At 36.5% G+C, this 15,578-nt stretch overlaps 1 protein-coding gene across 4 annotated transcripts in view; it reads left to right on the top strand.

The window, feature by feature from the left end:
* The window catches only part of GCFC2 (GC-rich sequence DNA-binding factor 2), a 93,348-nt gene that overhangs the window by 31,535 nt on the left and 46,235 nt on the right, over positions 1-15,578 (top strand). For 3 of the 4 annotated variants that reach the window (XR_011076682.1, XM_068564928.1, XM_068564930.1), the window contains exons 3-4: positions 10,496-10,717; positions 11,620-11,720. Coding sequence is in view for 3 of the 4 variants with exons in the window: in XM_068564928.1 (XP_068421029.1) it covers positions 10,496-10,717; positions 11,620-11,720 (323 nt within the window). In the remaining variant the exon portion in view is untranslated. The remainder of the gene's footprint in view (positions 1-10,495; positions 10,718-11,619; positions 11,721-15,578) is intronic. The other variant, XM_068564929.1, reaches the window with a different exon arrangement.

The following is a 15,578-nucleotide window of genomic DNA, read 5'->3' as shown; positions in this document are numbered from 1 at the left end:
ATGTCCATTCTCTACATCTGTGTCTCAACTTCTGCCCTGCAAACTGGCTCATCTGTACCATTTTTCTAGGTTCCACATACATGCATTAATATACGATATTTGTTTTTCTCTTTCTGACTTACTTCACCCTGTATGACAGTCTCTAGATCCATCCACGTCTCAACAAATGACTCAATTTCGTTCCTTTTTATGGCTGAGTAATATTCCATTGTATATATGTACCACAACTTCTTTATCCATTCGTCTGCTGATGGGCATTTAGGTTGCTTCCATGACCTGGCTATTGTAAATAGTGCTGCAATGAACATTCGGGTGCATGTGTCTTTTTGAATTACGGTTTTCTCTGGGTATATGCCCAGTAGTAGGATTGCTGGGTCATATGGTAATTCTATTTTTAGTTTTTTAAGGAACCTCCATATTGTTCTCCATAGTGGCTGTATCAATTTGCATTCCCACCAACAGTGCAAGAAGGTTCCCTTTTCTCCACACCCTCTCCAGCATTTGTTGTTTGTAGATTTTCTGATGATGCCCATTCTAACAGGAGTGAGGTGATACCTCATTGTAGTTTTGATTTGCATTTCTCTAATAATTAGTGATGTTGAGCATCTTTTCATGTGCTTCGTGGCCGTCTGTATGTCTTCTTTGGAGAAATGTCTATTTAGGTCTTCTGCCCATTTTTGGATTGGGATGTTTGTTTCTTTGATATTGAGCTGAATGAGCTGTTTATATATTTTGGAGATTAATCCTTTGTCCGTTGATTCATTTGCAAATATTTTCTCCCATTCTGAGGGTTGTCTTTTCGTCTTGTTTATGGTTTCCTTTGCTGTGCAAAAGCTTTGAAGTTTCATTAGGTTCCACTTATTTTTGTTTTTATTTCCATTACTCTCGGAGGTGGATCAAAAAAGATCTTGCTGTGATTTATGTCAAAGAGTGTTCTTCCTATGTTTTCCTCTAAGAGTTTTATAGTGTCCAGTCTTATATTTAGGTCTCTAATCCATTTTGAGTTTAGTTTTGTGTATGGTGTTAGGGAGTATTCTAATTTCATTCTTTTACATGTAGCTGTCCAGTTTTCCCAGCACCACTTATTGAAGAGACTGTCTTTTCTCCATTGTATATCTTTGCCTCCTTTGTCATAGATTAGTTGACCATAGGTGCGTGGGTTAATCTCTGGGCTTTCTATCTTGTTCCATTGATCTATGTTTCTGTTTTTGTGCCAGTACCATATTGTCTTGATTACTGTAGCTCTGTAGTATAGTCTGAAGTCAGGGAGTCTGATTCCTCCAGCTCCATTTTTTTGCCTCAAGACTGCTTTGGCTATTCGGGGTCTTTTGTGTCTCCATACAAATTTTAAGATGATTTGTTCTAGCTCCGTAAAAAATGCCATTGGTAATTTGATAGGGATTGCATTGAATCTGTAGATTGCTTTGGGTAGTATACTCATTTTCACAATGTTGATTCTTCCAATCCAAGAACATGGTATATCTCTCCATCTGTTGGTATCATCTTTAATTTCTTTCATCAGTGTCTTATAGTTTTCTGCATACAGGTCTTTTGTCTCCCTAGGTAGGTTTATTCCTAAGTATTTTATTCTTTTTGTTGCAATGGTAAATGGGAGTGTTTCCATAATTTCTCTTTCAGATTTTTCATCATTAGTGTATAGGAATGCAAGAGATTTCTGTGCATTAATTTTGTATCCTGCAACTTTACCATATTCATTAATTAGCTCTAGCAGTTTTCTGGTGGCAGTTTTAGGATTCTCTATGTATAGTATCATGTCATCCGCAAACAGTGACGGTTTTACTTCTTCTTTTCCAATTTGTATTCCTTTTATTTCTTTTTCTTCTCTGATTGCCGTGGCTAGGACTTCCAGAACTATGTTGAATAATAGTGGTGAGAGTGGACATCCTTGTCTCGTTCCTGATCTTAGAGGAAATGCTTTCAGTTTTTCACCATTGAGAATGATGTTTGCTGTGGGTTTTTCGTATATGGCCTTTATTATGTTGAGGTAGGTTCCCTCTATGCCCACTTTCTGGAGAGTTTTTATCATAAATGGGTGTTGAATTTTGTCAAAAGCTTTTTCTGCATCTATTGAGATGATCATATGGTTTTTATTCTTCAATTTGTTAATATGGTGTATCACATTGATTGATTTGCGTATATTGAAGAATCCTTGCATCCCTGGGATAAATCCCACTTGATCATGGTGTATGATCCTTTTAATGTGTTGTTGGATTCTGTTTGCTAGTATTTTGTTGAGGATTTTTGCATCTATATTCATCAGTGATATTGGTCTGTAATTTTCTTTTTTTGTAGTGTCTTTGTCTGGTTTTGGTATCAGGGTGATGGTGGCCTCATAGAATGAGTTTGGGAGTGTTCCTTCCTCTGCAATTTTTTGGAAGAGTTTGAGAAGGATGGGTGTTAGCTCTTCTCTAAATGTTTGATAGAATTCACCTGTGAAGCCATCTGGTCCTGGACTTTTGTTTGTTGGAAGATTTTTAATCACAGTTTCAATTTCATTACTTGTGATTGGTCTGTTCATATTTTCTATTTCTTCCTGATTCAGTCTTGGAAGGTTATACCTTTCTAAGAATTTGTCCATTTCTTCCAGGTTGTCCATTTTATTGGCATAAAGTTGCTTGTAGTAGTCTCTTAGGATGCTTTGTATTTCTGCGGTGTCTGTTGTAATTTCTCCTTTTTCATTTCTGATTTTATTGATTTGCGTCCTCTCCCTCTTTTTCTTGATGAGTCTGGCTAATGGCTTATCAATTTTGTTTATCTTCTCAAAGAACCAACTTTTAGTTTTATTGATCTTTGCTATTGTTTTCTTTGTTTCTATTTCATTTATTTCTGCTCTGATCTTTATGATTTCTTTCCTTCTGCTAACTTTGGGTTTTGTTTGTTCTTCTTTCTCTAGTTTCTTTAGGTGTAAGGTTAGATTGTTTACTTGAGATTTTTCTTGTTTCTTTAGGTAGGCTTGTATAGCTATAAACTTCCCTCTTAGAACCGCTTTTGCTGCATCCCATAGGTTTTGGTCGTCGTGTTTTCATTGTCATTTGTCTCTAGGTATTTTTTGATTTCCTCTTTGATTTCTTCAGTGATCTCTTGGTTATTTAGTAACGTATTGTTTAGCCTCCATGTGTTTGTCTTTTTTACGTTTTTTTCCCTGTAATTCATTTCTAATCTCATAGCGTTGTGGTCAGAAAAGATGCTTGATATGATTTCAATTTTCTTAAATTTACTGAGGCTTGATTTGTGACCCAAGATGTGATCTATCCTGGAGAATGTTCCGTGCGCACTTGAGAAGAATGTGTAATCTGCTGTTTTTGGATGGAATGTCTTATAAATATCAATTAAATCTATCTGGTCTATTGTGTCATTTAAAGCTTCTGTTTCCTTATTTATTTTCATTTTGGATGCTCTGTCCATTGGTGTAAGTGAAGTGTTAAAGTCCCCCACTATTACTGTGTTACTGTCGATTTCCTCTTTTATAGTTGTTAGCAGTTGCCTTATGTATTGAGGTGCTCCTATGTTGGGTGCATATATATTTATAATTGTTATATCTTCTTTTTGGATTGATCCCTGGATCATTATGTAGTGTCCTTCCTTGTCTCTTGTAACATTCTTTATTTTAAAGTTTATTTTATCTGATATGAGTATAGCTACTCCAGCTTTCTTTTGATTTCCATTTGCATGGAATATCTTTTTCCATCCCCTCACTTTCAGTCTGTATGTGTCCCTAGGTCTAAAGTGGGTCTCTTGTAGACAGCATATATATGGGTCTTGTTTTTGTATCCATTCAGCCAGTCTATGTCTTTTGGTTGGGGCATTTAATCCATTCACGTTTAAGGTAATTATCGATATGTATGTTCCTATGACCATTTTCTTAGTTGTTTTGGGTTTGTTTTTGTAGGTCCTTTTCTTCTCTTGTGTTTCCCACTTAGAGAAGTTCCTTTAGCATTTGTTGTAGAGCTGGTTTGGTGGTGCTGAATTCTCTTAGCTTTTGCTTGTCTGTAAAGCTTTTGATTTCTCCATCAAATCTAAATGAGATCCTTGCCGGGTAGAGTAATCTTGGTTGTAGGTTCTTCCCTTTCATCACTTTAAGTATATCATGCCACTACCTTCTGGCTTGCAGAGTTTCTGCTGAGAAATCAGCTGTTAACCTTATGGGAGTTCCCTTGTATGTTATTTGTCGTTTTTCCCTTGCTGCTTTCAATAATTTTTCTTTGTCTTTAATTTTTGCCACTTTGATTGCTATGTGTCTCGGCGTGTTTCTCCTTGGGTTTATTCTGTATGGGACTCTCTGCGCTTCCTGGACTTGGGTGGCTATTTCCTTTCCCATGTTAGGGAAGTTTTCGACTATAATCTCTTCAAATATTTTCTCTGGGCCTTTCTCTCTCTCTTCTCCTTCTGGGACCCCTATAATGCGAATGTTGTTGCATTTAATGTTGTCCCAGAGGTCTCTTAGGCTGTCTTCATTTCTTTTCATTCTTTTTTCTTTAGTCTGTTCCGCAGCAGTGAATTCCACCATTCTGTCTTCCAGGTCACTTATCCGTTCTTCTGCCTCAGTTATTCTGCTATTGATTCCTTCTAGTGTAGTTTTCATTTCAGTTATTGTATTGGTCATCTCTGTTTGTTTGTTCTTTAATTCTTCTAGGTCTTTGTTAATCATTTCTTGCATCTTCTCAATCTTTGCCTCCATTCTTATTCCGAGGTCCTGGATCATCTTCACTATCATTATTCTGAATTCTTTTTCTGGAAGGTTGCCTATCTCCACTTCATTTAGTTGTTTTTCTGGGGTTTTTTCTTGTTCCTTCATCTGGTACATAGCCCTCTGCCTTTTCATCTTCTCTATCTTTCTGTAACTGTGGTTTTTGGTCCACAGGCTGCAGGATTGTAGTTTTTCTTGCTTCTGTTCTCTATTGTTTTTTTGATCTCTATTTTATTTATGTCCTCTCTGATCTTTATTATTTCCTTCCTTCTGCTGACTTTGGGTTTTGTTTGTTCTTTTTCTGATTCTTTTAAGTGGTAGGTTAGGTTGTTTATTTGAGAATTTTCTTGTTTCTTGAGGAAGGATTGTATCACTATCAACTTCCCTCCTAGAACTGCTTTGCTGTATCCCATAGATTTTATATGGTTGTGTTTTCGTTGTCATTTGTCTTGAGGTATTTTCTGACTTCTTTTATTTCATTGTTGATGCATTGGTTTTTTATTAGTGTGTTGTTTAGTCTCCATGTGTTTGTTCTTTTCCCATTTTTCTGTCTGTGGTTGATTTCTACTTTCATACCAGTATGGTCAGAAATGCTTGAAATACTTTCTATACTCTTAAATTTTTTGAGGCTTGTTTTGTGCCCCAGTATGTGGTTAACCCTACTGAATGTTCCATGTGCACTTGAAAAGAATGTGTATTCTGCTTTTTTTGTCTGTAGTGTCCTGTAGAAATCAATTAAGTCCAACTGGTCTGTTGTGTCATTTAGGTCCTCTGTTGCCTTATTGATTTGCTCTCTGGAAGGTCTGTCCATTGATGTCAGTGGGGTATTAAAGTCTCCCACTATTACTGTATTCCTGTCAATTTCTCCCTTTTTGCCTGTTACTATTTGCTTTATATACTTAGGTGCTCCTATATTGGGTACATATATATTAATGCGTGTAATACCCTCTTCTTGTATTGATCCCTTTATCATTATATAATATCCTTCTTTGTCTTTATGGCCTTTGTTTTAAAGTCCGTTTTGTCTGATATGAGTACTGCTACAACCACTTTCTCATCATTTCCATTTGCATGGAATATCTTTTTCCATCCCCTCATTTTCTATCTGTGTGTGTCTTCCACCCTGATGTGAGTCTCTGGTAGGCATCATATTATGGGTTTTTGTTTTCTTATGCAACCTGCCCCTCTGTGTCTTTTAATCAGAGCATTTTGTCCATTGACATTGAAAGTAATTATTGATAGGTATGTATTTGTTGCCATCTTAAACCTTGTTTTCCAGTTATTTTTGTAGTTCTTTTCTGTTTCTTCTTTTTGTTTTTCCTTTTGTAGTTTGATGGTTTTCTTTTATATTATGCTTGAGTTCCTTTCTTTTTGGTTTTTGTAAATCGATTGTATGTTTTAAATTCGTGGTTACCATGGGGTTCAAGTATGTTGACCCATAACTATACTTGCTTTAAAGTGATAGTCATACAAGTTCAAACACATTGTAAAAAAAAATCTACATCTTTAGAGTCCCCCTCCCTCACATTTTTTTATTTTGATGTCATATTTTACATCTTCATGCTTATTCTTTTGCTGTTCATTGTAGTTATAATTGCTTTTACAAAAATATTTTTAATTATTGTTTTTAAATCTATGTACCAGCTTAAGTGGTCTTCAGTCCTTTTATATATTGGCTTTCCCATTGTGATTTTCCCTTACCTATAGATTCTTGTTTCTCTTTTATTTAGAGAAGACCTTTCAATATTTCTTCTAAGGTAGGTTTAGTAATACTGAATTCTTTTAGTTTTTGCTTGTCTGAGAAATTTTATCTCTCTCCTTCTATTCTAAATGATAATCTTGCTGGGTAGAGTATCCTAGGTTGCAGGGTTTTCCCTTTCAGGACTTTGAATATATCATGCCACTCCCTTCTGGCCTGCAGAGTTTCTGCAGAGAAATCAATTGATAGCCTTATGGTGGTTCCCTTGTAATTAACTCTTTGTTTTTCTCTTGCTACCTTTAGAATCCTCTCTTTAACTTTTGCCATTTTAATTATGATGTATCTTGGTGTGGGTCACTTTGTGTTCATCTTGTTTGGGACCCTCTGTGCTTCCTGTGCCTGGATATCTGTTTCTTTCTTCAAGGTTTGGGATGTTTTCAGCCATAATTTCTTCAAATATAATTTCAATCCCCTTTTCTCTCTCTTCTCCTTATGGAACCTCTATTATGCATAGTTTGGCATGCTTTATATTATTGCATAGTTCTTATATGTTATCTTCATATTCTGTTCATTTGTCTTTCTGTCTGTTGTTCTGATTGAGTGATTTCCATTATTCTGTCTTCCAGATCACTTACATGTTCTGTGTTATTTAGTCTGCTATTCATTGCTTCTAGATTGGTTTTTATCTCAGCAGTTGAGTTGTCTAATTTTGATTTGGTTCATCTTCATAGTTTCTAGTTCCTTGTTACAGTGCTCTGCATTTCTATTGATAACCTTTCTTAATTCCTTTAGCATTTTTATTACCTTCTTTTTGAACTCAAGGTCTAGTAGACTGGTGAGGTTTGTTTCAGAAATTATTTGTTCTTTCAGGGGATTTCTCTTGTTCTTTTAATTAAGAGTAGTTCCTCTGCTTTTTCATTTTACTTAACTTTCTCTCTCTGTGAATTTAGGAGAAACATTTATCTACTGTGGTCTTGAAGGGGTGTTTTTATGTGGGAGCATCCCTGTGTAGACTGTGTGAGTCAAATATTTTTGGTGTGTGGGCTGGTTTTGATGTGGGTGCCAGCCACTTCTTTCCTTAGCATTTGCTGGCCATTAACCCCTTGATAGGGGGTGTGATTGGTGTTGAAGCGTCTAGAACCTGGGCTCTATGGTGGGCAGGACCTCCTCTTTGATCTGAGGCTATCACAGCTCTGTTGAGGGTGGGGACTGCTCCACAACTGTTGGAGTAGAAGCCCTGAAGTTTGTGTTTGATGAAACTTCATTGCCCTTGAGTGCGTGCCCTGCCCCAAAGGAGGCGACTGTTGGTGCAAGTGGGGCCTGTATGGTCACACTGAACCCATGCACTGCCTAGGCAGGAATCTGCAGTTCCTCTCAGACTCAGTGCAATGTTGTGTCCCTTTCTCTGTTGTGTTCATTCCAGACCTAGTGGTAGGCTCTTTTGTGGAGTGGGCTGTGGCTGGAGGCTGCGGCACTGTGGCTGCAGGATCAAGGTGGTTGTGCTGCTGCCTGGGCTGCCTCTGTGGCACACCTCTCCCAGGACCTGTCCACCCCAATTCCAGCTCCAAGCTGAGGTGTGGAGTGGGCAGGGCTGGAGCACTCCCACCGGCAGATGAACCACTGCATGCTGCTGCCCAGGACCTTTCCACCGAACCTCAATGCCCAGCCACTGTGCATTTCTGTGATACCACCTGGTGTGCTCACTGACAAAGTGTGCCACAGCTGGACCCACCCCTCCCTGTGTACATTGACAGTGGGCTCCATGGTTCAGCCTGGACCACACCCCAGGCCGTCAGGGCTGTCTCCACTGTCTCCACGCAGGTAAATGGAGTCCTCTCCCACATCCTGTCTGCCCAAGATTCAGCACTTAACGTGTTTGTGGTCCCACTTGGCGCATGCTTCAGATTGGGAAGTGAGGTGAGGCTTGGGAAGTGCAGCAAGGCATCAGCCACCAGCACTGGTCCCATTCCATCCTGATTGTTAGGAAGCCAGCATGCCTGCACTCCTCACAAGTGTAGTCTAGGCTTCCCCAGCCCCTCTGTCTGTCCCAGCAGATTTCCCAGCTGGCAGGGGGCTCCCCAGGCAAGGGTCTGCCCGTGTGGACCTTCTCTCCTTTACAGATCTCTCCCAGGCGCACAGATCCTTTCGCTTTTTTTTTTTTTTTCCTGTCCTACCCAGTTACATGGAGATCCTTCTTGCAGCTTTGGTTATGTGGGAGATCTGCCTGTTTCCAGTTGGTTTTCTATGGGAATTATTCTACATGTAGATGTATTTTTGATGTGTTCATGGGGAGAGGTGAGCTCCTACTCTGCCATCTTGATCCCCCTCGTAACCTCTACTCTTCAGATAGGATGATGTATGTGAAAATTATTTATGAATTATAAATCTACAAAAACATGATGTTTTTATTATTATAAAGCAATATGCTAGTATTATTAATTCATCTCATGTCTGACCAACATCTGCTATGTGGGAACCCTTGAGCTAGGTGTTAGATATAGACAGGACAGGATGGAATACTCTTCTCTTCCTTGAACTTGTATTTCTTTATTGTAGTTTGAGAGAGGATTAGCTTTATGTAACACTAGTATTTCACTAGTGAGTCCATTGCTTGTGATTTATTAATTAAACCCCACCAAATCACTTGCCGGTGAATTGCTTCAAGTATTTCTGTTTCTGTATTCATACACTTGAATATTTGAACCTAAGTGCATCATCTTAACTCTGGTGACCCATTAAAATCCCCTAGAGGGATATAAAAACATACTGCTGCTCAACTCCACCTCAGATCAACTGCATTTAGATCCCGTGTTTTGGATGGGAGCCTAGTTATCAGATTATCAACCTTCCCAGGTGATTCTAATGCATATAGCCAGGGTCAAGAAATGCTGGCATTATCCTGAGTGTTTTGGGAGGATGAAGAGACACCTTACCTGCATCATTTTCCTGGTACTATTCTACAAAAATTTCTAGTCTATAAAAAATAAATCACTTATTTGATATTCCTTGTTTTTAATGAGCGTATGTTGCTTTCTAGGGCTCATCACTTACTGCTTCATAATTAATTCAAGCACTACTTGTTTTCCTTAGTTCTAGTGTCAAGTATATTGATCTATAATTTCTGAAATCTCTCTATCTCTTTCAAAAATCAGAGTATTTGTGTATCTTCTGGCATATGGCATCTTTTCTATTTATTTCTCAAATGATTTGGACCAATTTGTGGGAAAGGTTAGAAAATTTTACTCAGTGGCTTGGTATCCCTAATTAATATCTTGAAGTGCTTGAAACAATGATTTCTCTTGCTATTTTGTTTACCTTAGTATTTTGCTTAAGAAACCATTTGTTTCCAGAGTGTAAAGATAAATTTCAGCTTAGATCATGCATGAAGAAACTTGTTTTGAGTTAGAAGAGTCTATATTAATGAAGTTTGTACTGAATAAAATGAAGAAAAAATAAAACAAGCCTCTATTAAAAGATGTTGTCCCTTAAATATTTTAAACCTGGTAAATTACCTGATTATTTCTTTTATACTTTTTAACTTATGTTTATTCATGTGAGAATCGCCACAGGACCTTGGAGGCTGATTTGAATGTGTGCTGTGTTTTAGTCTGTTTCTCACTCCCTATGTGCCTGGATGCCCAAAGGCGAGGGGCAGGTCATAGTAGAATGTCCCTGTTACTTTATAAGGCAGACTGCTCTACCACTTATCATTCTACCCTCCATGCTCCAAGAGTAACTCCATGCTCAGCCCTCTCCACATCCCTACCCTGATAATTTCAGAGCTTCTGTTAATGAGAAGTAGCTAGCCCTCAACAAAAAGTCAGCAACAACACCTGATGAAGAAGAGAGATAAAAGATAAATTGGAGTCATTTCAATATTTTCTGATACTTCTAGATTTGTTTCATTTCTTTAATTTATATTTAATCTCTATCAAAATAATTATCTTCTATTGATACAAATTTTGAGTCATTATTCATACCAAAATAGTGAAAAAATTGGAAAAACAGTGTTCTTTTCCTTTAAATATGAGGAATATTTCTTTCTGTTGGTATTTTGTTTTCAATGTCCTCCTCTTTGTTTCTTTCAGTAAATATCCCTGATGCAGCTTTTATTCAGGCAGCCTACCGAAAACGTGAATTGGCCAGGGCCCAAGAGGACTATATTTCTTTGGATGTAAAACATGCCTTCACCATCTCTGGTATGAGGAAAAACACTGAATATCCTGAGAGTGAGCCTGATGATCATGAAAATATAATACCATTTACCCTGAAGCTTCAAACACTTAGACAAAAGATGGCTGAAGAAACAGGTACATATTTAATTTATTTATAATAAATGAACATTAAGGCATTTTTCCTTAGAATATAATATTATGATAAAAATATCCATAAAAACATAATATAGTGTCTCCTGTTCTAAAGGTTATTTATTTTTTTAATACCAATTTACTTACTGACATCATGGCTTCTAAAATACATGTCTGTATCAAAATGTTATCAAAGGGTACGTGCAATAATAATGTTTACTGTTATCTGATCTCCACTTGATCTTTCTTGGCAGGTTAAAAAATTTGTAGTTTATTTTTGATATTGAAAACTTTCATTGTCACCTTTATAAGATTTTTTTTTAACATGGAAACGTCGGTAGGATTTTGGTGTCGTGTTAAAATCTTCCCTGCTCTAGTAAAAAGTTTTCCTCAACCAATAATCCTTAGGTATCAAAGAACTATTTTCACATTTCTCATTTATAAACAATAATGTTTTACCAAGTTTTTGTCATTTCAAATAATACTATTTCAGAATGAGACTCTTGGTTCCTATTAACCCAGAAATTATTTTTGCATGTTTAGATTCTCAGGTAGAATTGAGAATCTCTGATAAAACCAAATGTTGCATTTTTTCCAAGCTTTTTTATATGTGAGACCATGATGTTTTGAGTGAGACAGTTTGGTGATAAATGCAGATTCTGAAGTCAGATTGCTAGATTCAGGTCCTAGGTTCAACACAGTCCTTAGATATAGGACTGTGTTATGTAACATGCTGATATCTGAGTTTCTTTGTTTATAAAGAGAGAGTGAATTATGAATTGTGAAGAAAAGGTTAACACATATAAAGAGCTGCTAAGCCATTTATAAGCTCCCCAATTGCTAATTGCTGCTGCTATTAGAATGGAAAAATATAGAATATTTATACATGAACTTTTTTTTTCAAGCAGCCAGAAATGAAGAAACAAGTGAAGATAGTGAAGAAGATAAAAAATATCAAGATATTTGGGAACAGCAGCAGATGAGAAAAGCAGTTAAAATCACAAAGGTAATAATCTTTTATGCCATATGTATTAGTTTCCTGTGGCTACTGTAACAAATTACCACAAACTTGATGGCTAAAACAACAGACATTTATTCTCTCACAGTTGTTGAGGCTAGAAGTCTCAATTCAAGGTGTTGGCAGGGCTGTGCTCCTTTTGAAGGCCCTAGGAAAGAATTCTTTCTTTCTTCCTTCCCCCCCCCCCGTTTTTCTTTTTTTAATTGAAGTAAAGTTGACATAACAGTATTATGTTAGTTTCAGGTGTACAAGATAGTGATTGACTTTTAAATACATTATGAAATAAATCACCATGATAAGTCTAGTAACAATCTTTCACCATGCAAAATTATTACAGTGTAATTGACTATGTTCCTTATGCTGTATATCATATCCCTGTGACTTATTTATTTTATAACTGGAAGTTTGTACCTCTTAATCCCCTTCTCTTATTTCACCCTACCCCCATCCGCCTCCCCTCAGGCAACCACCAGTTTGCTCTTTGTGTCTATATTGTCTGTTTCTGTCTTGTTTGTTTCATTTTTTAGATTCCACATATAAGTGAGATCAAAGAGATTGTCTTTCTCTGTCTTGTTACACTTAGCATAATACCCTCTATGTCCATCCATGTTGTTGCAAATGGCATGATTTCATTCTTTTTTATAGCTGAATAATATTCAATTGTGTATATATACCACATATTCTTTATCTATTTGTATATCAATGGACACGTAAGTTGCTTCCATATCTTGGCAATTGTGAATAATGCTGCAGTGAGCATAAGGTTGCATATAACTTTTCAAATTAACATTTTCGTTTTCTTCAGGTAATTACCCAGAGTGGAATTGCAGGATCATATGGTAGTTCTATTTTTAATATTTTGAGGAATCTCCATGCTGTTTTCGGTGGTGGCTGCACCAATTTACATTCCCACCAACAATGCACAAGGGTTCCCTTTTCTCCACATCCTTGCCAACCCTTGTTGTTTGTTGTCTTTTTGATAATAACCATTCTAATATGTGTGAGATATCTTATTTTGGCGTTGATTTGCATTTCCCTGATGATTAGTGATGTTGAGCATCCTTTCATATTTCTGTTGTCCATTTGTAAATCTTCTTTGAAGAAACGTCTTTTCAGATCCTCTGTGCATTTTTTGATCAGATTGGTTTTTTGATATTGAGGTGTATGAGTTCTTTATATAATTTGAATATTAACAATTTATCAGATATATCATTTGCAGATACCTCCTCCCATTCAGTAGAGTGCCTTTTTGTTTTATTGATGGTTTCCTTTGCTTGTGCAGAAGGTTTTCAATTTGTAGTCTGATTTGATTATCTTTGCTTTTATTGCCCTTGCCTGAGAAGACATATCCAAAAAATATTGCTGAGACTCATGTTAAAGAGCATACTACCTATGTTTTCTTCTAGTTTTATGGTTTCAAAAATGAGTTTTGTATATGGTATAAGAAAGTGGTCCAGTTTCATTCTTTTGCATGTAGCTGTCCAGTTTTCCCAGCACCATTTATTGAAGGGACTATCTTTTCCCCCATTGTATATCCTTGTCGCCTTTGTTGTAGATTAATTGACCATATAAGCATGGGTTTATATCTGGGCTCTCTATTCTGTTCCATTGATCTATGTGTCTGTTTTTGTGACAGTAACATACTGTTTTGATTACAATATAGTTTGAAATATATAGTGTGAAATCAGGGAGTTTGATATCTCTAGCTTTGTTCTTTCTCAAGATTGCTTTGGCTATTTCAGGGTCTTTTGTAGTTCCATATAAATGTCAAGATTATTTGTTCTAGTTCCATGAAATATTTCATTGGTATTTTGGTAGGGATTGCATTGAATCTCCCAGCAGAGAATTCTTTCTTGCTTTTTGTAAGTTCTGGTAGCTCCAGGTATTCCTTGCTTTGTGACTACATAACTTCTATCTCTACCTCCTTCTTCACATGGCCTTCTCTATGCCTCTACTTTGTGTGTCTCTTATAAGGATACTTGTCATTGGATTTAGGGCCTACTTGGATAATCCAGAATGATCTCATCTTGAGATTCTTCACTTAATTATAACCACAAAGACCCTTTTTCCAAATAAGGTCATATTCAGAGGTTCCAGGGGTTAGTTAGGATATAGACCTATCTTTGGGAGGTCATCATTCAACCCACTATACCATGTGCATTATGTTCTTTTCCCACTAGATTATAAATACTTTCTACATATTGTAAGTCCCTTGAGGGAACCATCTTTTTTACTTTTAATTTTACAGTTATATGGTAGATGCCTAAATGTGAAGTTCAAACAAATAAATAGTGAGGGTTAAAACAAAACTAACAAACAAAAAAAAGTATTATACTTGGGGTGGAAAGTCCTAGATTTGGGTTGTAGCTCTACCACTAAAAAATACTCTCTCTGAAGTCAAGAATTATTAACTACTTTTTTCAGTTTTATATCCCATAGTGCCTAATATTGTGAGAGCTCAATAATTATTTGTGTGACTTTGAGAAAATAATTTCATGTTTCTAAATCTCAGTTTTCTCATCAATAAAGTGGGAATAATAAAGTGGGAATGATAATGTTACCTACCTGAGTAGGTGGCTGTAAGGCTCAAAGTTATAATGATCTAATCTAAGTCAAAGTGCTTATAAATTTTGTAACAAATGCAAGTTTTATTTTTAATCTTTTTAATAGGAGTGCTTTGAAAGATTTTTTGCTCTTTTAAGCAAGAAAGTATTGTACGATCTTCACGTTATTAAAACTAAAAAGCTAAGTAAAAGTAAGCCTTCAGTTGCAATTTAGAAGTCTCTGAGCCATTTTTTTTTTTTTTTTAGTTATTTGCAATCTGAATTTTTTTGCTATTAGTAAGAACTGGTAAATATTTGCTTGGTTTTTTTCCTTCCTTTTTTTTTTCTTTCTTTTGTTCAGATGTGTGTTTTTTGAACTTTTCTCTTAAGGTAATGGCCAAGAGTGGTATTACTAATAAAGAAGATGAACATTTTTATGGCACTTACTACATTTTTCTCTGTTGTCTTCTAGAGAAAATTTAGATCACTCCGTAATGCCACTGTTATTATGGGAATGTTTTACTATAATCTTGCCAGCTTTAGGTATAAGTTCACTTGGTGAAAATGGAATCTCAAGTTTATTTGATTTGCATTTTTATTACTGATGTGGGTACATTTACTGATTTCTTTATTAAAGATTTACTGCATACCACTGTATTCATTTCCTGTGACTGCTCTAGCAAATTACTGCAAACTGAATGACTTGAAAGCACCAAATTCTATTTTCTCACACTTTTGGAGGCCAGAAGTCCAAAATCAAGGTGTTGATATAGCTACACTCCTTCCAAAAAGCTCTAGAGGATAATCTATTCCTTGACTATTTTAGCTTCTGGTGGCTGTTGGCATTCCTTGGCGTATAGCTGTATCTCTCTACTCCATCTTCACATCACCTCCTCTTTTTGCATCCCAAACTGTCTCTCCTTCTCTTCTATGAGGCTACATGTAATTACAGTTAGGACTCATTTAGTTAATCCAGGATAAGCTCCTATTCTCCAGAACCTGAACTTAATCACATCTTTTGCCATATAAGGTAATATTAATTCACAGGTTTGGGATTTTAGAACCTGGGCATATCTTTTGGGGATCACCGTGTAGCCTCTGTAACTACTTAACAGTGGTAGACAAAAGAATGTACAATCTTTGCAGGGGAGAGACAGCTAAACCAAATAATTGTAGTAAAATCTTACAAGGTTCTGTGGCAGAATTCTGTACAGGGTTCTGAAATAGCACAAAGGAACAAGTGAGTGGTCAGTTTTATAGGCGAGAGGGTGGATGGGAAGGTTTGGAAAAGCCTGTAAGAAAA

The sequence above is a fragment of the Eschrichtius robustus genome, chromosome 15 (genome assembly GCF_028021215.1).
Source record: "Eschrichtius robustus isolate mEscRob2 chromosome 15, mEscRob2.pri, whole genome shotgun sequence".
NCBI classification, from domain to species: Eukaryota; Metazoa; Chordata; class Mammalia; order Artiodactyla; family Eschrichtiidae; genus Eschrichtius; species Eschrichtius robustus.
Note: the sequence above shows the minus strand (reverse complement) of the source record. Positions and strands in the feature narration are given on the sequence as shown.